A 24,906-nucleotide genomic window follows, 5' to 3' on the forward strand; every position below is an offset into this window, starting at 1 on the left:
TTCAGGGTATTAGATCAGCAACAAGATGTGACAGAGCTGTGTGGAAGAGAATATTGAAGGGATTTGGGGGGCAGATGTGACTTTGGTTCTTCTTTTTTTTGTTGCCTTTGAACTTGTGGAGAGAGTTCAGATCATAGGAAGGAGCAGTCTTGGAGCTCTCTAGCATCAGACTGCCCATGGCTTCAGCATCCTCTGAAGTTGACTGGTTCCCAGAGGAGCTGTGGTTGCCCCATCCCTGGAAATGTTCTAGGCCAGCCTGGACAGAGTTTGGAGCAACCTGGGCTGGTGGAAGGTGTCCCTGTCCATGGCAGGAGGTTGGAACTGGATGTGCTTTAAGGACCCTTGCCAAGCATACTCTTCTGGGATTCTGTGATGATGACAAGGGGGCTGTTCCTGTGTCTCTTTTTGTGTTTCCTGTTAAAGACACTGTAGGCTGGAGCCTCTCAGCATCTGGTGTTGAAGTTGCACTTGTTTAATTCTTAGTATTTTATTCAGATAAAACTGGATAAAAGTCAAATACCTGCAAGACCATATTTGCATGAGGATTTGCCGTATGGAGTTAGACTGTCCAGCTTACTGTGGGACAATTGGTTTGGATGGTTTTTTGAGCATGTTATTCCCGGCCCACATGATCCCCTCTGGGTTTGGGTGTTAGTCATATAATGGCATATATCCCTCTCTAAGTGTTTGATTCTTATTTATGAGCTTTCATTTGAAGCAATCCTCTCTGTTCCATGCACTATGGCCTTTCGTGTCACAGTCTTGTTTTTTTTTCTGCTCATCCATGAGCTTACTTCAGTAAAAAAAGATGATTTTGTGGCTCAGAGGAGGCTTCCTGAGCTCAGGGTACCTCAGGACAGCTAAAGGGATGTGATGTAACAAAGTAGCATTATCTACTATGCTTTAACAGAGACTTCTCCTTTTGTGAAGTCTGGAGTGGATGTGACTTGTAGGTAACACTGTCAAATTTCATTTAATGGAGAGTTGACAGCCTTGAAGCTTTTCTCACATAATGCTTTTCTAGGACCCAGTCCTTTCTCTGGTAACACTGCTGTGAATTATTCCCTAGTACTGTTCTTGTAAACTTTATGGTAACTTCATTAATACATTTGTTTGGTGAAGTCTGCTAAACATTCTTTATGATTCCATTGAAATTTTGTATCTTTTTATGCTTTTAAAACTGATATATGAGAAAAAATTGTCTGAGCCTTGTATGTATGCATGTCTAGTGTCTGTGCTCTTGGGTAAACCTGTGCATGCTTTTGTTTTCTTTTTTTTTTTCTTTATTTTTTACAGAGAGTGATAATGAACTCTCCAGTGGCACTGGTGATGTGTCAAAGGATTGTCCTGAGAAGATTTTGTATTCCTGGGGAGAGTTACTGGGGAGATGGTAATGCTTAATTTCTTACATTAGATTTTAGATATTAACATTTTATTTGGTTTGTGTATATTTTATTTGGTTTTATGTACTCCTGAGCAGGAGGTTTGACATTCTTCTGCTTACACAGTTTAAAAACTAAAATGCAAGACACATTGAAGTGTAGTTTTGAATCTTAATTTAAAAGGGACTGGTATTGATAACTTGGGGTTTTTTTGACAAATCTTTCCTGTACTATGTGCAAAAGTCTGGTTTTGTTTGGTGTTTGAGAGTGTATTTGTGTGTGCTCACACAGCAGGTATGAGTCTTCACAGGCAGAACTTTGTGGTCATTTGGGGCTGGCTGTTAAATCCTGAGGAAACTCAGTGCCAGGATGGGACAGACACAGCAACTCCCATGTGTCCTATCTAAGCCCTGCGTGCCAGCTGGTGTACATTTAATTTGTTTAGAAACACTTTTTTTTTTTCTATTTTTGTAAATGTGCTGTATGTAAGCACTTGAAAAAGAATCTAGAAACTGTGAATCCTCACTGAAACACTTTCTGTTGGTGTATAAAATGAAGAGTATTTGTAAGCCCAGACTATATTCTCAACAGTGTTATTTTTGTTGTTTAATTAAGTGCTTCAGTAGCAGTGCATAGAGTGCCAAGAGAGGGAAAAGTGTGTTTGCTGCCTCAGAGAGACCTGAGCAAGTGCCAGAACCACTTACTTGCTTTTCCCTGTGTAAGCAATAGCTCCTGCTGCTGGAGACAAAAATAATCAGAGGCCCTTCATCTGGAATTGGCTGTTTCCTTTTCCTAACTCCGAAAAGAGAGATGAACAGCATTTTAAGGATTTATTTGGGTAATTCTTCCCTTGACTTGGCTACTCTGTATCTTTGGAGAAACAGCCTCTTGCTGCTGACCTCATCAGTATGGAGATCTCACCCAAAGGTTTCTGCATAAGGCATCAGAAGGTTTTACTGAGCTTAACTAAACCCTCTCCTTCTGTTGTTTTCACCTATTCTGCCACCCACGTTTCTGCCCTTAATCCGAGATTGGAAGATGCCAATTTTCAATTTAAGCTTTTTAAAAATTATTTTGCCAGTCGATTGTTCTGTTTTTGACCTGTGTCCTTGATAAGTACCTGGACTCTGTGGATGAGCATGTACAAGTAAAAAGACACCCACAGCTCATGGTCTTAAGTTTCATGTATCCAAGTGTTTCTTCTGGTTACTCAAGTATACTAATCAATAAGACAAAACATTCAAAACTTTTGGCATAAAGTATTTTGGAATCCTAACATAACTTACAGATAAATCAAGAGAAATTTTTAGTAGTTAAAGCAGCTTAAAATTAGTTTAAAGTGGGTTGAGAAATGAGTGGTCCCAACCTGTTTGAAGTCTAGCAAACATTTCTTCAGGAGTGTCTCAAGCAGAATTACCTGTGGAGAGAAATTCAAATTTGTAAACTGCTTGAGTTCTTGAATAGCGTTATGTTACAGTCTAAGAACAAAACTTAGAGTAACAGGTGAGAATTGGTAAGGATTTGAAAACTAAAAATAAATCAAAAGAAAATCTTGTAGTGTTGTTGAAAACAGCACCATATGTTAGTAGAAGATCTGTGCACTTGTAAAAAATGTAAATAAACAAAAATTAACATTTCCACTTGAGGAACTGGTGTGCTGATTTGTCTCTTAAATGAAAAATTTCTTGCTTTTAATTGCTTTTTTCATTTCATTAAAATGTCACTGTAACCTATTGGACTCAGGAGAAACACTGCTCCAGGACTCTCCTTCAAGGATATAAGCAGAAATGAGAATAAAATAATTTACCAAATAGATAGAACAAACAATTGAAAAGTGATGCTATATCTGTTTGTTTTACTATTTACTGCATCCTCAGCATTAAAGTTGTTCTTGCCAGCTAAGCTACTTCAGCTGACTGCTCAACTATTTCTTTAAAAAAAAACTAGTAGCAATGATCAATAACTGTCTTTGATCAGAAACATATTTATCAAGTTGGAGCATATTCTGTTCATTGCTGTTCTGTGTCCTTTCTCTCTGTTATTTTAAAATTGTATTTATGAGTTTGTGCAGGAGAGTTGCAACATTTTGTAGCAAATTAAAGATGTCAGCATCCATGAATGGTGTCTCCCCCACATGATGAAGAGTAAGGTTAGAGTAATACAGGCTTGTATTTTATGCTCACTTCAGTTGTTCTGAGCAAGGATTATGGAAGCACAAGCTGTTTCCCAAAAAGCCATCCAGTACTTGGAAAATTGGCTGTAGCATTTGGTAATGCTATCCATCATGGACTCATATTGCTAAAGTATTACCTCAGGCATAAAATACAAATCTAGGACAGGGCCAGTAAAGTCTGGTTGTTTAATTCTCGGTTGGGATTATGTTCAAGATGATGTTATAGCATGTGTTAGTTGTTGCCTTGTATTGTTTCCTTGGTTTGGCTGAAAATTTCCTTGTTATGTTTCTATGGAAATTTCCCTGTTATTTGATCAGCTTGCTCAGTCCTCAGGGGATGACACATATGACCAGAACCGTGTAATAACCAAACTAATCCACAACTAGAGCTTCAACTTTCTGATGTGTTTACTATATATCTATTCCTCCACATGCATGTCATAATTCTGTAACTGTTTAGAGTATCTGGTCATAGAATCATGGAATAGTTTGGGTTGGAAAGGACCTCAAAGCTCATTTCATTCCACCCTCCTGCCATGGGCAGGGACGCATTCCACTAGCCCAGGTTGCTCCAAGCCCTGTCCAGCCTTGCCTTGAACACTTCCAGGGATCCAGGGGCAGGCTCAGCTTCTCTGGGCACCGTGTGCCAGGGTCTGCCCACTCTCACAAAGAAGAATTTCTCCCCAGTACCCATGTAACCCAACCTCTCTGTCAGTTTAACACCGTTCCCCCTTCTCCTGTCACTGTCTGTTCCTAAAAAGGTTCTTTCCCTCCTTTTCATGAGCTCCTTTAAGGTACTGAAAGGCTGTGATAAGGTCTCCCTGCAGCCCTTTCCGTCTCCAGGCTGAACACCCCAAGCTATCCCAACCTGTGTCCATAGCAGAGAGGTTCCAGCCATTGGAACATCTCTGTGGCCTCCTCTGAAGCAGTGCAAGTCCTTGAAGTGTTTAGTGCTTTTAATATTTCTGTGAATATTGGTTTTCTTTCTAGCTCTTTCCCATCACAAGACTGTTGAGCTAATGTGACTGACTACAAAATGGACTGAAAAAGATAAAAGGAACTAGTTTTTATTTGGGTATCTGAGGGATGAAGATAAGGATGAAATTACTTGTACTGCACTGCACATTTAAAAATAAAAATAATTATTGTTTTCTTAAAGAATAAGGGTGTTATATAATCACATACTTTTTTTAGTTCTCAGGTCATTAGGAAATACAGGGATATCATCCCCAAAGCATAGGAAAATGAAATAGCTTAGAGTATCTTTTTTATTTAAACAGCAGTGATAACCTGTTCATGTCCTAATGACCTGTTTCATAGGTTGAGCACTCTAAATATTCCCTTCAAATCCAGGCTCAAATTGCAGGTGATTTAATTAATCATGGCTTGCTGGCATTTGGCTAAACAGCCACTCTCACTACTCTGCTTCCAAGAGAGCTGGGAAACACCACAGTGGTCAAAGCACTTGGAGAGCACAGCACTTCCTACAGCAGAGAGAGCCAAAAATCAGTTTGGGCAGCCTTCTGCTGCATTGCTCTGAAAATTGTCACGAGTCTAAGAGGGTTTATATCTAGATCAGCAAATACTGGTATCTCCAAAAGAGCTTTGCAGCATCTATGATGGAAAGTTCTGTAATATTGTGCATGTGCAGTGACTTTTGTATTCCTGTATTTCTTGTTTTGTGTGTGTGTCTGAGCACCAGCTCAGACCAACAGGCAGATTTATTTGAGGTACTACTGAGGTAGTAGGATTGTACAAATGTGTGTGCAAGTGTTGCTGTTTGTGGCACTTGGAGCAATCTTTGGCATGAAGCGTGGAACTAGAACCTCAGTCTTCATAATACTACTGTTAAATTGTCTTTTGTTTTCCAAAATTTGTTTTTTCTGTACAGCTTAAGTTATTTTTAATTTATTTTTCTAAACCTGAGCTAGATATATATGTTGAACAAATATTTAAATTGAATTGTCTGCACAGATGGCATATTTTTCTCTTTCAATTCAAGTTGTTCTTTATTAGCCAGCTTATTTCAATTTCTGCAACTGCTTATTCTTAATTTTCCCTGATGTCTCCACACCTAGAGAATTTAGATATCACTACATTTTGCCACTGGTTCTTACTGTAAATCCTTGCAGAGTTTTTGCTTTCCATCTGACAAACACTAACTACTGTAACCAGTGGAAGAAAATTTTGTGTTGCCAATTGCTGACTCTGGTTTAGTAAATAACTTTAAAGATTTTTAATGTTTTTAATCTTTATTTTGATTCCTGTAGTGGAAGTATAACAGGTAAATGATTATCTTTGTTTCAGGCACAATAACCTTGTTGTGAGACCAAATGGGCTGTCCACTCTGGTGAAGAGTGGTGTTCCAGAAGCACTGAGGGCAGAGATCTGGCAGCTGCTGGCAGGATGCCATGACAACCAGGCAATGCTGGACAAATACAGATTGCTCATCACAATGGTATGGGATTTATTATTTGTTCTTTCCTTCTTTTATTCACTCTCCTTTGGTGGAGATAAGTTCTGCTGGGCAGCAGTCTTAGTCAGTGGCAGGGTGGCAGAAGAATGAAACAATTTGACTTGTTTTAAGCAACTGAAATTATGATTATGTGACTTTACCTCCTGCCATGGGTACCTGCTGCATGGCATTAGCAATAAAAATTACTGACCTATATCTGTAGTAATGCTTGACATTAAGCTTTCTGTTCTCTTCCTGTGTTAGTGACAAGAACATCACCTTGTTCAGGTGTTTCCTTGTGGGTTTTTTCATAAACTCACATCCATCACTTTGTTTTTTCAAAAGTTTGTTTTATGTTTGTCTTCATTTTAGGGGTTTCAATTCTTAAACTCAAACAAAATGGCACAAAATTGAGTATTTCTTCTTTCTGTTGTTTATTTTAAAAAAGAATGTCAAAAGCATTTGGACCTAGAAGAAAACCAGTCTCCTTGCTGTATGGGTGAGCAGAGAGGATAATGCTTTTAGGAATCAATTCCATCAATGCAGTCAATGAGCATTCTATGTCTGTGGAGCTGTTTGGTCTGTGATGGCACAAGTGAGGAGCTCTGTGCAGTGTCAGAGATAATCTCAGAGTTTGGGTTCTGAGGCTCTGCCCCTGCAGGGCTGTTCCAGCTCTGGGAAGTGCAGCAGTCTCCAATACAGTTTTAGTGACTGAAGTGGATGAGGATCATTTTGTGTGCTGCTCAGAGCAAGTGCTGCGTTTGGTACCTGGCTTATGAATATCTGTCCACACAGAAATTCTGGGGTAGATGTTGTTACTCAAACTTTCCTTTCCTAATGTTTTCATATTGTTTTGCTACTTATCCTCTTAATTTGACATAATTAATTATGCTTGTGAAGTTTAGAAGCATCCCCAGTGTGAGAGCTGTCCTAGTGGCTACTTTTTTCTTTACCAAGGAAGAATGTTTTGCTAGTGTAAATTTTTCATTTTGATGTTGTAGCTGTGTTATATTTTCGTTAGAAACCATTCACAGGACATCTGTCAGCTGTATGGTGCATCAAAGCCACCTCCATTATTTGTTCCTGCTTTCCAAAAGTGGGAGAGACGTTTGTTTCAGGGTGGAGGAGGGAATGGAAAACTTCTAAAATGCAAGGTTTATCTTGATGTTGGGGCCTTGTGCCTTAAAAATACCTTGTAACACTTGGCCTTTTCACTACAGAGATATTGCAGTGATGAGTATTTTGGAAGATGATATTTCATACAGTATTTAATATAAAATATTGCAGTTTTACTGATGAAAAATTTAAATCCTCTGCTGAACGGAAGCATTTATGCAAACAGAGATTTTTTTCTTGAGTGAATAATTTTCCTTCTGAAGTGACAAAACTTCTTCTGTAGTCTATATGTCTAAACTGCTGGCAATCACATCATTTGACAGTAAAAGACTCATGAAAGAAATGAACAGGAGAGAGCCTGTGTCATACCAAAGCTAGGGCCCATCTTTGGGAAGAGTTAATATGCGATGCTCCAGAAAAAAAATGTCAACTGATTTTTTATTTTTTTTTTAATGAACTACTGTCTGATATTTATGTCTCTGAACAGAACTTTTCAGTTTCATTTTGGTATGTCAGTGATGTGAATTAAGGAGAGAGAGGAGTAGTATATATCTTTTAGTAGTAGATGCTACTAAAATCTTGGTTGTATGTGTGTCAATAATAACCTAATAATAATTTAATAAGCTTCAGAATTATTTGGGTATTAATGACTGTTCACTTGCTTCTCCTGTATGAGAAAGCAGAACTGATTTCTTTTATCTGCATTTTCGTTATGCTAACATACCAACAACACAAACTTTATTTTTTCCACAATTACTTAATCTTCCCATCAAACCCATCGTTTTCATCTTGATTCTTTCAGTTTATGTGTATGTTTATACAAATTCATTGTCTCCTTGTGTTTTGGATTCTGCTTGATGTTTCTCTTCTGGAAGCTGGATATCTTTGTGGGGTGCCTTGATTACTGCAGCATATATTCCTTGAACATATCTGTTCCTGAGCCACTCTTAGGGGAGTGGGGAGAGCTGGTGATTCTCTGCACTTGCAGTCCTGGGAGTGAAGTGGGCTCAATACCAGAAGAAGGAGGTGCTGCAAACATCTGTGAACTTGCACCATTGCCTACTGACACCCCACAATCCCCAGAACCTCTCTCTCTTCAAACAGCTCCCCACTGCTGCCCAGTTCCTGAGTGAGGTTCTGTCCCACGGTATTAGATCCTTCCTCTGAGCCTGCTCTCTGAGCACTCCAGTCCTTCCCTGCTCATCCAGCCTGACCTGTGCCCCTGTGTTAAATTGATAATTGTGAGGAACAGGGCACTGGAGACCAGTAGAAAAATCTCTGCCATGAATCTGTCACGGCTTGAAAGATGAGCACAATACATAGAATTATTAGTACTGAAAATGTGATTTTATGGTTGCCTCTTCTGGGGACAGAGCTAAATCTGGTAAAAACTCTGATTTTTGTACAGTGTTAGTGGTTAACTTCTGGTAAAACTAGTGAGAATTGTGTTGTTGGCACACCAAAAATGTGTGCCTTGTGATACTCTCAGTGACAGCAGACTCTCAGCATTTAAATTTGGTTTAGAGACCATGGTGTAGACACATTAGGTGATGTGTTCCAGTCTTGTGCAGCAGTGCTGTGTTAGATTGGCCAGCTATCAGTCCCATCACCTAAGAAATCTGGCTGTGCATCTATCCTGTGTTTATCCATCTGTATACAGAGCTCTGGAACCTGCTGCAGTGTTTCTCAGCGACAGGAGTGCTTGCAGTGTGTTCTGTAGGGGAGGGTAATTTGGGGCTTGTTTTAGAGTCTCAATTCAGCACTGAAAGAAAAATAAAATGTCTCATTTAGAAAAGTCAATGCTGCACTTATTTTCTCCAAAAGGCCTCCATGTCCTCTAATCCAGAAGTCTGTCAGGAATGATCTTATGAGCTGTGTTCCCTCTTCCCTAGATCAGAGCATTCATTTTCCATCTCTAGGTGAGTTGGGAGTTCCAGGAGGAAGGGAGAAAGAAAGCCTTGTGCTCTCACAAGTACTGACAAGCACTCTCTTAGGTCTCCTGCTGAGTTCCAACTTGATGATTACCATGAGCTGCTCAGGAATTTTGACTGGAGCACAATAATAGGCCTTGCATACAATTTTAGAGAGTGGGAGTTGTGATTTGGCAGCTGTTTCATTTCTGACATATATGTAAATGTGTTCTGTATGACAATCAAAATCTGCCTTACTTCCCTTGCCACGGGCTCTTCACAGTGCTGCACGTGGCACCTGACAGGAAGGGAGAAGTCACATACACATCAGTAGGGATAAATGTCTATTTTTATTTATGTAATTATTGCAAGGAAAATAAAATCAGAGTGAGAAAAATCTGCTTGTTATAATGAAGAGGTAATACTGTACTTAAAGAGCTTTTGTAAAATCATGTCTGATCTGTTTGTTAAAGAATATAGAAAAATGTGCACGAGCTGAGGTCAATTCATTGACAGAGTGTTTTCTCGTGCCTTCTTGGCATTATTTCATCTTCACTGGTTCCTCTCCAGAGACTGGAATGAATTTTTCCTTGATGAGGTGTATTCAGAGCTCTGATAAACTGGTGACTGCCAAGCCCCAGTGTAGCCTGTTTAGGACTGGAGTGAGTGGTGCTTGTCTGCTGCAGGAATCAAGGATGGTGCTCCCCTTGCCCCAGTGTGTTCTTGTCAGAGCAGGTGTCAGGCACTGCCACTGTGTGCATGAGGAGAAATTTGCTGTCGCATGATGGCAGTGATACAGCAACTTAGCCTAAAATACTTGTTGCCTCTGCATGGGGACAGATGTTTGATTTATTGTCTCTTACTTTGCTTATTATCAGAGTTTTGCTTCTCTGTTTGAGGTGGTTTCATTCTTGTAGGAATTCTCAGTGCTGAATTTCTAGGGTGAGACTTATTTCCTGTCAGAGCTGAGTGTAGTAGTGTAAGTAAAATGAGAACAGGAACAGGAGGCTGTCACTCATGTTCTGTAGTTTGAAAACTTTTGGGTGGACTGTTTTAAGGTAGCATTTCTGGTTCTAAACTGTATGATTTATTCATAAAAGGCTTCCAGTTTTCAATAGAAATTCCCTTAAGAAATGAACTGTATGTTCATCTATCAGCATATATAAATTCATTTTAAATGCAGCTACTGCTGTGGTTTAAGGAAGCAGAATTTTTTAAAATTTATTATTATTATTATTTTTAAGTAAGATCAGAAAAATGAGCCTCAGATACAGCAGAGGTTAGTAGTGTTGTATTACTCAACACAATGAAAGTTTGTGTAGGAATGAGAATGCCTCGTTTTGAACAGGGTGGTGATATTGAGTTGAAGTTCTTAAAGAAAGATTGAATGGCTGTCCTTCTAAATGACTTGTAAGAGAACCAAAAATAGGATTATTTGTTTATTGTCATAATTTCCTTTGGCAATATGAGCATGTGCCCAGGACAGTTAGAGATAATAACTAATTAAAGGGTCAGGCTTCAAAGCCTTGGCCAAAACCCAGCTTTTTCTGCTGACTGTATTTTTTGGTGGCTTATCTCTGGAGCAATAACATTTCAAGGCACTCCACATATGAGTGAAAATCCTAAGAATTCTTCCAATCTTTGAGAGACATGAAAATAACAAATCTCAGTAATTTAATAATTTGAAATGGCACTAATCAGGGGGATCGCTACTCCAGCAATTTAATTCTCATGCAATGGTGAGCAGTTATAGGAAAGTATTTTCCATTGCTGCAGAAGGTGGAGCAAATGGATTGGATTTGGGGCTGGATGAAATGAATCAATTTAGAGTGAATGTATGTAGTTTATCTGTTCAGTTTGGACCAGCATTGTTATTGCTTATTCCTACAAGACAAATCCTCTTTTTTTAAAGCAAAAGAAAAAAACCCAGAAGTTAAGCTTGCAGGTTTCTGGAATTGTGTCTTGTCCTAAATCAAGAGTTAGAAATAGCATAGAAGAAAATAGCAAAACCTGTTGTTGAAGTTTTAACACAATCTTCCATGTATTGAATTGACTCTAATTATTTGTTTCTTGGAGCATCTCTCTTCAGACTGAGCTTCAAGCACTGAAGATCAACTTTCAAGTAAACCTAATGCAGAAGTATATTTATTTTTTAAATTTTGAATTTATCCAAACTGCTCAAACACTAAAAGGTATTCACTTCTTTGTTTCACACTCAGTATTTACTTGGCTTTTTAATTTTGATGGCCAGTTTGCATAGTTAGGAAAAGGAAAACTGAGGAGATCACAGGTGAGTCACTCTGTCTATCCAAAGAAGATTAAATGCAGTTGACTTTGAAACTGGTGCCTTGATGCCAGGTTTGTGTGGTCTTGTTCATTTAGATTTTTAATTTATTTTATTTGTGTGAAGCAAATACAATTTGTGTGAAACAATTTACCTGGGAATTGAGAGAATTCCTTACACAGGAAGGCTATTTTAGTGGGAGTAGAAAATGAATCCAGCTTGTTATTTGCAGCCATACCAAAGGATGTGAAGTTAGCATTAAGGAGGGGAAGAGGAATATTTTTTGTCCCAGTGGCATTGTGCAGGGTTGCACTGCTCAGTGTTCTGAGACTAATTAATCAGTAAGGGTGTCTAATTAAAAAGATGACTGTTCACCAGCTGCCACAGCAGGTTGGTTAATGGACTGAAACATTAGAGTATTTTTGTAGGAAATATTGGTGTTCAGAATGCTGCATCTGTTTGTCCTGATTGAAAATGGGGGAGTTTAGGCCTCCCTAGCAAGGAGTAGATTTATTTTGGTTTCGCATATTTATTTTGTCTCCTTACTAATTAGGAGTTGTCTCCCTTGACTTTTAAAGGAAAGAGATATCAAGGATGGCACAGCAGTATGCTAAACAGCTGTAAAAGATCCTATTACATAAGGATCAATGATCATTGTAATAAAAATGTGAATTTTTTTCAATTGATTGAAAAGAGAAAAAGCTAATACCTGTTACTTTGCCTTTTGAATGAGGCACTTGGGCATTAAGCAGAATAATTCTGGAGGAACTGATGACTTTTTCTGAATTTCTTGTTTCTTTGAAATTCTGTATATATAGGCAGTTTCTTAGGTTTTACTTTTCCCACCTTTTCTCAAAAGATAAGGATAGGATGACTGTTATTCAACTCTTCTCTAAAATTGAGGTAATTCATTTCATGGCAAGTAGAGTCTTGATATTTTTGTAATGTAATGTGGTTTGTAGAGACAAATCAGCTCCTGCTGGTTGGAGTGATCAGAAGCTTCATTTTTGGTGTAAGCTGATCTGTTGGTGCTGACAGTTACAGTCACCTACTTTGAATTATTTTAGTGGTGCTGCAACACTGTGGGACAATAAAGTATATAGGAACTGAAAATACTTACTAGAAATCAGTGAAAATTATTGTCTCTGAAGAGTAGAAGTTGATACAATTTTAATTCTTTAAATAGCTTCATTTAAATTCAGACTTCAGATAAAAGGTTTAGTTTATGATAAATGTACCAGGGTACCTAGTTCCACAGCAAATGTTAATGTTTCTCTTACAAACTCAGGAATAAAATGTCCCTAAGGTGAATTTAATTTGCTAAGTTTTGATTCATTTAGCACTCATCTGGAAAAAGTCTTTCAATTTTGTGTGCACAAAAGGGAAAATGTTATGCTAAGTCTTCATCTTCAAATGAATTAATCAGTTTAGTGAGAAATCCCTTCAGGAAATAAAGGAGGAGCATCAATTAGTAATTTTTATTTTTATGTAATCTAAATTTTAATGTTTCTGTATGGTACTTGAGGTGGAAAATATCACAGTAGTATTTTATTTTCATGGCCTGCATAAAATGATAAAATTTTCTGCTGCATTTTTTCTGCAGCTTGTTTTCCATACATAACCACATATAAGAATATTAAAATAACACAATACAATTCTTGGCTCTTGAGGTGATGTATGACCTCTCTGCCCTTAAAGTATCTTCAGTTGACACATTTATTCTGAAGGGTGGAGTAGAAATGAGATTTGCATGTACCCTGTTGGAGCCTGTTCTCTTTTGTCTGTGTGAATTTATAATCCATTATCTGCAAACCAGGGGAGCTGAGTTGCCCATCATTTCAAACAGGGATAAAACCAAAGGAGTATCAGTATTATGGCCTGAATAAGTTTAAATGATGGTTACTGGAAGAATTGATATTGCACTAGCTAGTGTCATAAGCTCAGGATATATGAATATTGATGCAGATAACAAGTGGTTTTTAAGTAGGATGGAATTGGGATGTGTCATTGCCTCGCTGTTCCCTCACAGTGTGGTAAGAGCTGCTAGGACTTGGCACCTCAGTGCTGGTTTGAAAATCCCTGCTATTCCTTCCTGGATAAAACATAAATAGATATCCCAGTTGAGTTTGAACGTTGGTTTGTTAGTCAGTGTTGTTTCCCTCTAGCAGTAATGATGCTAATGCTGAAAGAGCAGCTGTACTAGAGACATTTTAAACCATGGTTTTCAGTATTTGAGTAAAACTGGATTGTTTTAGAAGTTCCCTGCAGGGTGTGTTGCTTTATGAAATTGTGTGGGTATGATCTTCCCTGTTAGCAAGGGCACTGCCTACCTGAAGGAAAAGTTAATGTCTGTGTCCACTGCCAGAGCTGGGATTGCTGAGGGATAATTGTGTTTGAGGCAATCAACTTGCTCTTGGTATTCCTCTTTCCAATCCACTTCTTCCTAACAAGTCTCTGTTTTTGAATAAAGATTGCATAACTGGGACTCAGGAGGCTGCAGCACTCCAGAGCTGGAGCTTTAGAAATCTTAAATACCTTTATTGGAGAGAGCAAACCACCTTTTCCTGACTATTAGTTGCTGATTTCAGTATGGTAATATTTGATGCTATAAAAATTAAAGAGTGCACTAAGAATCCAAACATTTGGTGTTTAAAGTATCTTAAAATGCCTTTAACACCAATACAGGTGGTCAAGACTTTAATAAAGCTTGTTTTACCATAGCTGTGGACAGCAGTTCAGAACAACTGGAATAGTAACAAACCCAGCGAGGTTTGAGCTGCATGTGTAGAATATTGAAGTGTACAGAAGTGATGAACACATCTCCTGAATCCCAACTGGAATTTGAACCTTGATAAAGGTTCAGAGTGAATTCTGAACCTTTATGTATGACTTCTTCATGATAAAACCCCAAATGACAGGGTTACTTATGTGTTCCATAGGATATTCTTCTAAGAGTCTGATCTAGTATTAAGGTAGATTTTACAGTAATCACTTCAAAAGAGATTAGAAACCTGTAGATCTTCTTTACAGTCTGTATCCATTAAGGAATTTTTTCCCTTTGCAGTGATGAATGTGGTCATATACATGAAGAGTCATATCTCCTGTCAGCAAGCAAATTTGCAGCTGCTGAGGTACACTAACCAGAAGGAGATTGTTTGCAGTCTGCTATTGCATATACTCTTTCCTAACAATCTTTTATGTAGGTTTTTGTGGACACAGACAAATATTTTGGCAGCTAGGATTTTTTTTTTCTTGCTGAGGATTTTCATCAGTTGCTTTTTAAACTGACAACCAAATGCTGATGATATGGAGCGTCACATATTTTAATCATATCCTGCATATGACAAAGCTGTCTTCAGATGGGTGGTTTGTCTTCAAAGTAATCCAGTTTCAAAATACAACTTTTTTTTTTTTACTCTGTAGTACAAGATACAGCCTGCATTAAAACTAAATAGTTATTAATGGGGATTGCAGTTTCAGACAGCATGCTTGCCAAAAGAAGTTTCCTATAATGCATGTTCGGTCTCATTTTTATACCCTTTGCTAGCATTTGCAGGGCTAGTCACAGTAATGGTGGAGTTTTATTTAAACAATTTCTTTCTCCCCCCCACTGCTCTCAGAGCGGATCACTGTTCAGGTGTGGTGTCAGGGTGAAATGGGAGCAGGAACTGGGGCTGGGCAGGATGGATGGGTGAGGCAGCCTTAGGCAGGTTAATTACAGTACCATTGCAGTCTGATTACACTTTTTGGTGCCTGTATGGCAGAGGAATTTGAACTACCTTTTGGATCCATGCCCCCTTTCTTTCATGAGTTTGTAAACGTGATTCCAGAAAGTTCTTTTAGGCTTTTTTGTCACTTGTCTAGATTTCCTTTTCCTTTCTGTAAAGACTCTCCAATTCTTCTTTAATGGACATTTGAAAATGTATAAACACTCATTAGGGATAAAATACACCCAAAAATGCTAGAATGAGTATTCTTTGGGTATGCTTTTATACATGCATGTATATGTGTTCAGTGCAGAATGGCTGCCCCTGATAAAAGAAGAATGTTGATGCTGAATGCCAGCAGTGGATTTGCACAGCTGGCAATCAAGGAGTAATATTTGGATGTCTGCTCATTTATTTTGAACTCAAAACGATGAATTTCAGGCAGCCATGCACTTGATTAAGTTTAGGCCATTACACAATGAGGAAGTTAATTTCATAGAAAGCTCAGAGCAGCAGTAGCTGGTTGTCTTTTCAGGACTGTCTGCAGTGTCTGGTTGAGTCAGCAACAAGCCTTGGAAACAGGCAGCCAGGCTCCTTTAGCCCAGGCAGAGCCACATTTCTGAACCTCGGATTTAAAGTCCTTATATCCCCATGTCTAAGATTTATCCTGACTCCTGAAAATGTATGTAGAGTGAAAATTGTACATGGAGTTTCCTTTGCAGAAGCTGTTGACTTGGTCACAGATTAGGTAAGATATTTACCTACATAATTTACATTTGTAGAAATGCTAGCTTCACATGATGCTTGGGAGGAGATGAGTTAACTGTGTGTCCAGCCTCAGGGATTAATACTGGGACTGGGGAACCAAAACTACAGAAATCCACTTGAATTTTCAGTGTTAACCTTGTTGCACAGCCCTGTGTATTATCTGAATTTCCAGTGTACATCTGATTTTTTGCTTCAATAAGAAACTAATCTTATTATTCTCCATTTAGTGCAAGCAAAGAACCTGACTTTGAGCTCTATTTTTTCCATGCTGGTTCTGCTCATTGGAAGCTCTTGTGGATTGTGGTGAGAGACTTTTCATCTGGGTCAAAAAAAGATATAAGTACTCCTAGAAGCAACCTTAATTTTCAGTGCAGTGAAGCCAAAATAAAAGATGCATGCTGTTTTAAAATACCAGCTTACACTGGGATCCTAGCACATGCTATCTACATGGTTTAAGTGCAAATATTTCCAGTACAAGTTACTCTTTCTAGTCATAATTTCCTGAAGTATCTGTTAAATACTTTGCTTATTATTAATTAAGGCTTGTCTCAGTATGGCTTTTGAAATATTTCACGGAGCACACAGTACTGTTCATTTTAAATAGAAGTAGCAGTTTTGACAGTCTGAGGAATAATGGATAGGAGAAGATTTCTGAGATTGAAAGTGCTTGTATAATTAGGAGCCCTGAAATGGTCATCAAGGATGTATCAGAAATTTAAAGATATGATCATCTTGCAGTCATAGGTGCCTTTAAAATTCCGTACATACAGAGACAGAACGCTGCTGCTTCAGATAAATCAATTTTGGTACTTCCTAACTTTCAGTACTTAATTTAAAATCATTAAATAACCTTTATCATGGAATCTTAGAATGGTTTGGGTTGAAAGGGACTTGATATCTCATTTTCAGTCCACTCTCTGCTGTGGTGGGCAGGGAGAGCTTCCGCCAGCCCAGGATGCTCCAAGCCCTGTCTGGCCTGGGCATGGACACTTCCAGGGATCCAGGGGCAGCCACAGCTTCTCTGGTACATTTTATGGAGCTAGGTAAGGTCACTGCACATCAGAGAAGTGGTAAAATGTGTTTGTTTTTTCCTCCTGTGAGAACTTGCAATGTGCAATTTTCTACTCACCTTGAGATGCTCCCTTGCATTCCTTAGAGTTCTCTGGAATTGTACTAATTGGGATCTCTAAAGCAGAATCCCCCCAAAAAACCCAATCTCTGTTTGTCTCTGAAGCTCTTCCTGTAAATTGAGTCATAGATGATACATTTTAAGCCAGTAGAAGGTTTGATTATTCTACTTTTGACTGCCTTTAAAATTCTAGTTGCCATAACAACTTTATTTCTTTATTTTTAGCACATCAGTTGCCATAACAATAAAATGTAGCTTTTTGAATGTAATCATTTTCCCTTACTTTCTTTTTGCTTTGTTTTATAAAGAACCTTCTTGGGGGGAAAGGAAATGTGTTAAAGCTCATCCCCTGTGAGCACTTGGGTTAGAACATTAGCTGAAAAATAAGGCTTTTTAAAATCTAGCCTTATTCCATTTCTATGGCATTTTTTCCGACTACTGAGTATTTTCATAACTTAGGCAGAAAAATGAATGCAAATCATTTTCTTCAAATAATTTCTACTTGTTTAAAACCTTTCTTTGTAAAAAAATTGCTTTTCCTCATTTTTGTTTCTTTTAGTTAGCGTTATTAGAAAACCTTAGCTCTTAAGAGGACAATTTCTAATATATTTTTTCCAATATACAGAATGTCTGTAAAGTCACTGAGTAAGAGGCAGTGTTTTGTTCAGCATGTTTGGGGCAGTTTGATATCTTTAAAATATGTGAACAAAGAGATTGATTTCCAGCTTCAAGCCATAATCTTGAGCAGAGGGGAGAGGTTTATGTGGGAATTTAATATTGGTGAAAGATGTTGGCCTTGAATGTAATCTGTAGATTTGACTTCTCCATTTCTTGATAGTGTTCTTTCCAAAAGGATTTGTAGATATCAATGTTGTCTTTATATTTAACTTCTTCCTAGTTCTGATCAAGTATGTATTTGATTTTGGTTTTTTTAAGATATGGCAGATAATAACAGGTTTGGTATTTTTTCTAGAATAGATGATTTCTTAGCTCACATAACATTTTACATGTGCCAATTTCTGGCTATAAATATAAATGTCCTCATTATCTAATAAGACAAAATTTTCTAGTTATTGGAAGTTGAATGTATTTAGATGTCATTAATCTTGAAAAATAGTTATCAGATGTACGATGACTTTATAAATTTTAATTAGCTAATTTTTAACTGAGGGCTGTAGGGGGCAAGTCAGTAAGTCAGTAATTCTTGCTTTCATTGGCATTTTCCTAACACTTCTCATTTCTGGATTCCATGTCTGTGAGTTACCAGGAATGTTCTTCCACTGTTACTGGCAACATTTTCCCTGTAGATCATTCTCAGCAGGAAGCTATTCCTTGTCCTTTCTCATATATGGATATTGATGCAAGTGTGTTTAGATCCATGCTGGAGGAGAACAGAAGTGATACCTCTTCAGCACTTCCAGCTGGGAGGAAGATTTTGTCTAAATGAAGCTGAGCTTAAAATCCATAAAAAGAAATTGTGCCACCCTTCAGGTTATAAATAGTTATTGTGCCATATCCTTCTCATGTTCCTCTTTCCTATTTCTTCACAATGTGGTAGAATAGTAATCCTGAGTAACACTTAGTTTAAAATAGTCTCAAAAATCCACTATTTACTTTATTTTTAGCTTTTTTGTTCTCGTGAAGTAGCGGAATTGGATTTACTGGGATTTGAGGTTGGTACCACCTGCTCCCCAGTAGACCCTGCACTAAAACAAATAGCAGCTCTTTAGTTCTGAACTGCTTCTGCCCCTACCAACAGCTGGAGCTGTGCCTTCATCCTCTAAATGATCCTGATTGTTCAGTGCTTTTCTGAGCCACCTCTCGTGTCCTTGAGGAAGAACTATTTTTAAAGAAATCTATTAAAGGAACAGTTTTGGGTGGAATGTGTCAGTTCTGTAATCAAGTAAAGCATAAATTGTTGGTGTGAGCAGGCACGTGTTTCCAGCCAGCCTGTCTGGGTTAGACTGGATGTTCTGGGAGGATGCTCTATGGTGGTTTAACCCCAGCCACATCCAGGGAGAGAGGATGTTAATCTCTTCTTGCTGTCTGAGTGAGTTTGTCACATAAGAGCTGGCAGTTCACTAAGAACTACTAGAAGAAAATACTTAGAGTACTAAGAAGAGAGAATTAGACTGAAGTGGAACATCCAGACTTTTGGATTTGAAGGACAGGTGTATGTGGGTTCAATCCTCATGTTCTTTGTAGTTGCTTTTGCATGGGCCCTACAAGTTGGCTGCCTAATTAAGGCTGTGATAAATTATTCATCAGTTGAACTCATTAAATCAAAATTGCTTGCCTTTTAAAAGGTCATGGTGTAGTTTAAAAAAACTGTTTGGCTTGCAGTGTGTGAAAAATTGAAGCAGGCGATCACAATGTTTGGGATTTTTGTTTTAAATAGCTTTAAAGTTTCTTATTCTAGCTCTGCTGAAATGGAATTACTGCTAATACTGACTGAGCTTATGCTCCTGCCAGGCAACTGGAATCCTTTTCAACATATACTTTCTTGGTGCCCACTTGAAATATGCTTTTAGAATACCAATATCTATGGAATGTAATTCCTGGCTTCACACAGACCAAAGTATTTATAAAAGTACAGCTATGTCAAAATATGTATCTAAAAGGTTTGAATGAATGCAGTACTAAAATCTCTTATGTATTATTTTGAAATAGAAAAAATTATTCCCACAAGGGAATAATGCTACCTGCACTGTGCAGACTATTCTCTACATTTCAGCATTTCTTCATTTACAGTTCTCTTAATTGCTTTGTCCTGTGATTTAATATTTTAATTGTCCCTTGAAAGAGGGGAGCATTAAGGGATAGTAAGTTTTGTCAGTATTCTTTTCCTTTTCTTTTTCAAACTGCTGCTAGTGGAAGAGCAGGTGGTTTAATGTAAGTGGCACATGCATGAAACTGTCAGAGGGCACATGTTTAAATTTTTGCTTTTTGTACCATCCTAAGTTTATCTGCCTCTTCTTATCATATATGGTCAGTCAGTAAATAGCATCCTTCTGTAGCTTATGTGCTGTTGAAAGCAAATGCTCTTTGGCTCCTGAAAAATGTTAATTATCACCATTCAGTTGGCTGCACAGCATTTCCCTGAAGTAAATTCCCTTCTTGATTGATAGTTTATTGCACAGCGTTCTATTTCCATCGATTCAGGGCACAGGAGTTTGGTGGTATTTGTTATCTGGATTGAGCTTGTAAAGTGGATTCAATTTGTTGTAGGACCATCAATATTATCTTGAGGGAAGCTAGAATTCAGAAATTCAGAAAAATATTTGCTTTGTATGCATCCTTGAATGGCATCCCTGCCCTTGGTGGGGAGGGTTGAAACAAAATTATCTTTAAAATTCTTTCCAACCCAAACCATTCTTTGATGCTATGAAATATAATCCATGAGATCACAGGCAGTAATGTTTAAAAGGAGATTGTAGCAATTTACTCCAAAAGCTTGCATAATATTTATTAAATACATGAATAATATTAGGAAAAATTTGAAAGTTTCAAACTTTAGAAGCATTTGATGTAATTGTTGCTTAACAGCATGAAAAGACTGGACAATAAACTTGCAAATGTGAATGCCCATCTCTCTCTACTGATCGACATAAAAGAAATTATTTGCCTATTTCTTCTTGTTCTGCATCACAGCATCCTAATTACCTAACACTTGTTTGATGCTGGCTAATATTTGCATCATTAGAAACAGTGCTGGAAAAGGACTGGGCTGTGAGTGCAGCAGAGGATCAGGCTGCATTCTCCTGAGCTGCCCCCACCCTTGACTCCAGATTATACCAGATTATACTCCTTTTCCTTCTGCCCCACCTTACAGAGCCTGCTCTGCTGCTGCCGCCAAGCCCAGTTTTGCAGAAGAGGCCTGTGCTGACTTTTTTCCTGTACCAGGAGGTGAGGGCTCCACAAGAGCATCTGCATTTCAGAGCTGCAGCTGTACCTGATGTCTCTTGATCTTTCTTGCAGCACCAGCTACATGAGCCATAGCAGTGTAAAATGATTTATTGCATGCTTTAGGATCTTAGGTTGGGAGGGAGAAGGAAAGGAACTTGTCTCTGATAGCAAAACTGAAAAATGGGACTAGCAGGTGGAGAAATGGTTTAAAAGTTTCTACAATATACTGTTTCCTTCAGTATATTCTGAAGGAATATCTATATTCTATATAGATATTCTATATATTAATATATTCATCTATAGAATATATTCATCTATACATTCTATATATATTAGATATAGATATAATATGTAATCTATATATAGAATATATATAATACATATAGTCTATATATATGTAGAATATAAAATATAGAATGTGTTATATTCTAAATATGAATATATATGAATATATTCATCTGTTCTATAGATGAATATATGCCTTATATTCTATATATGGATATATATATTCTACATATAGAATATATATTCCTTCAGAATATATGTTCTATATGTAGAATATGTATATTTATATATAGAATGTATATATTCATACATATTCTACAATATACTGTTTTCTTCATTGCTGACACTTGTGGGTTTTTGCCACTGGCCCAAGTGTGTTTAGTCTTGATGAGGATGAGTCAAACCACAGAAAGAAAAGTTCTGAGCTGATGGTGAGACTTACAGGGAGAGTGAGACATTGGAACAGGGGCTCAGTGTGAAAACTCCATCCTTGGAGAGGTTTGTGGCTCAGCTGAATGTAGAGCCCAGCACAACTTGGCTTAAATTTGGTGTTGGACCTGACTTAGAATTTTGTCCCCCCGCTTTGGACCAAGACATCGGGTCAGATGGTATCTACAGGGTATGAGGGGTTTAAGAAGCCCAAGCTTGTTTTGAGAAAAAAGAATGGGTTTATTTATAAATATATAGACACTTGTTATGTCTCATCATATGCCTGCGCTGAGGTCACAGTCCCCCTGTGTTCTGTGTGAGCGTGAGCTCTCCAGCAGGTTTTAAATAGACAGCTGGAGTGGGTGGATCTGGGGAAGAGGCTTTATATTCCAAATAACAAATAGAACACATTTCTGCCTTAAATACAGCACTAATGTGACTTCATAGAGCAACTTCAAACACCAGTATGATGTAGAAAACCCTATCTATGCACACGTATACACACACAATTTTTAAGGCAACAAATGATTTTTCCTTTGTTCTCTGCTGCTTTTAAGCTGCACTACAAATGCAAGCTTTATAGAATAGAATTATTCTGGAGGCATTAAAAACAAAACCAGGGTGTCCATAAGATACATGTAAAAGTAAATAATGCCAGAGGTAGTTAAGATTTTTAAAAAAGCAACCTGAAGGAACACCTTTATACTTTAGGCTTAGGAGAAAGTATATAAAAGAAAAAAATACTGTAAAATAACAAAAAAAAAGAAAGAGTTGGGCAGAAAAAATAGAAGTTGATGAGCTGGTATGTATATCAACACTGTCATTCAGGTCTACATCTAAATAAATAACTACTGTGTTCCTTATCCCTCACTCAGCTCGACCTCCTTGCTCTCATCAATGCCTTTCAGAGAGATTTTACAGAAATTATTTTTGTCCATTTAATCCAGCTGACCATCCAATAATTTAACAAGGGAAAACTTCAAACTAGAAATGAGTGGTGTGACTGAGAAGCTGCTTTGTGCACTGCAGGGATTGCTTCTATCAGTCTTATTTCCTTACAACAAAGGATTTAGCAAACAAATATTGCTATTCCTTTCCAAACAGAATGACTAATAGATTGTTTTCTTGCTTGGAACTTCTAAATCTCATTCCATATGGACTTTTTCTGTCTGAAAAGCTTTATCTGGTTTCCTTTCAGGGTCACACATCACCACTGCTTTCATTGCCTTACTTTGCATATACAAAGCTTGTGCTCCTGCCACATCCCCTCTGTTTTCAGCAGGATCAGATGGTGTGAGCCTTCTGGTTTGTGTGGTGATTTGTATTGTTCGTAGCTGATGTAATTTATAAAGAAGGTGAGGAATTGCTCCTTCTGTTGGGTCTGAAGAGTGCTCAGGTCCACCAGCTGGATGTAACCAGCTGTGGAAACATGTGCACCATGTGGGATGCTGCCTTGATGACAGTAAGGCAATTCTTCCAATAGAACTTTTCTCTTCCTCACTTCCTTTTCTTAAAACACAAATTAGAAAAAATCCTGAAGCAGGTTTTATTTATAACCCTGCCAGAGGCCCAAATGTGCCCCTAATCTCCAAATTAAAAAACTTGCCGTAGGGCTTTTAACGTCCTGTCTCTGATACAACAGTCTGGTATTGCTATATTTTGTAAAATTCCCTCTGTAACTGCATAGTTTCATCAGGACTAGCTGATTTCTGATTAATTTTCACTTAAATATATTTCACTTATATATATTCCTCTAAACATACATAAAACAGTACAACTTAGTGCTGTGAGCATGGTGCAGTTTACAGCGAGTGGCTGAGGTGATAAAGCCGCTGGCAGCATGACTGTTTTTGTTGAAAAAGTGAAGGAGATGAAGGAAGACTGCTTATATTCCCAAAGAAGTCAAACTTCCCTGCTTTTGATCCCCTTTGTCCCTTCAGTTAAAATTTCTCTAGAGCACACATTTTACCTGTGTCTAGAACCAGCCAGCAGAGGTTGCCATTGATTTTACTGTTATTTGCTCAGCGGAGCCTGGACTTCTCCTAGCAAACCTGAAACATATGGCTGCCAGGAGTGCTTGTTCTCAGAGCTGAGCACTCTGGGCACACACAGCAGGCACCAGCTGGGGCTGACCTGACACCAAGGTGACTCGATGGTCACTGTGACATCTGGAAGCTTAAATAGTTACCAGTCCTTAAATCTGTGTGGAGCAGGATGTACTGAGCACAGAGTTCCTGTAATCTGCTTTGTCAGGCTGTACCTTCGCTTATCTCATGCCCCTGTGTACCTTTGGGCTCCCTAATGTCCATTTTAAGGTGTTTTGGCTGTTCACATCCCTGGTGCTAAGCACGATCTGCCCTAAGGAGAAGTGCTGGTCACTGCCATGCCTGTGCACGCTGTCTGTTCTCGTCCTCCTCCCCTACAGGAGGAGTGGGAAGAGAAGGAATAAAAATTGCTCCCTCTTGTTCTACTCTGGTATGGATAACTGGGGCTTAAAGCTGTGCTCAGGGTCTAAATTTAGTCATTAAGTCTGTTGTTACAGCCATTTACTATTCTGAAGTATCGGAGATAGTTTAATTTTTTCTTAAATCCTCTGCTAGAAGACTTGGAAGGATCACATGCCCTTGCTGCAAACTACACTGCTGCAGTTTGTGCTGCCTCACATTGCTACAGACTTGTCATTCAGACTTGGACTCTGGCTCCAGGCAATACTCGAAATACAAGATGTTAACTCAGGAAAAGGTTATTAAAATTTTGCCTTTGGTTTGCCATGGAGCTATAAGGACTTAAATCACTGTAGTTTCCAATGACTTGGTTGGTTAAAGCATCCAAGACACATCTTCTGCTGGTCAATAGCCCAAAATGCTGTTCTGTGGTTGGTGTTTTAGTATTTAAATTTGCTGTTTCAGTGTCTGAGGATGCATAGAGTGTCTGTAAGATAACTTTGATGCTTGTACTTCTGTGACTGGATTTATTTGTAGGAAGCACAAAGTAACCAAAAGTTCTGAGTACTTAATCAGGGAATAGCTGCATCTGTTTGCAGGAGTAGAGAGCTTAGTTAATTGAAAAATTATGTGTTACAAGTATTTGTATTTAAACGGATGTTGAAGCTATTAGGGTAGTGATAATACTGGTACAGTATCAAAAATTGGTAGAGGTGAGTTTTGTAACACATATGTGTTAAGTTTGGAAGTAATTAATTTGGGGATGTAATTATAAGGGAGACTAGAAAATGTGTGTGGCACTGTAGCAGATACTTTACCAAGCTAAGCCTCAGAGGTGGTCCTCGAAAGGTGAGTGCCCAATGAATAACACGTGATTATTTTAGCAAACAATTTCAGTGGGGCGATGACGGTAGTTTA

General features: G+C 38.2%; 1 protein-coding gene across 3 annotated transcripts in view; it reads left to right on the forward strand.

Moving 5' to 3' along the window:
* RABGAP1L (RAB GTPase activating protein 1 like) overlaps nt 1–24,906 on the forward strand; it is a 229,200-nt gene that overhangs the window by 47,198 nt on the left and 157,096 nt on the right. For all 3 annotated transcript variants that reach the window (XM_074546321.1, XM_074546319.1, XM_074546320.1), the window contains 2 exons: nt 1,297–1,390; nt 5,863–6,013. In XM_074546321.1, the coding sequence (XP_074402422.1) occupies nt 1,297–1,390; nt 5,863–6,013 (245 nt within the window). The remainder of the gene's footprint in view (nt 1–1,296; nt 1,391–5,862; nt 6,014–24,906) is intronic.

Source organism: Zonotrichia albicollis, chromosome 8, assembly GCF_047830755.1.
Source record: "Zonotrichia albicollis isolate bZonAlb1 chromosome 8, bZonAlb1.hap1, whole genome shotgun sequence".
Classification (NCBI taxonomy): domain Eukaryota; kingdom Metazoa; phylum Chordata; class Aves; order Passeriformes; family Passerellidae; genus Zonotrichia; species Zonotrichia albicollis.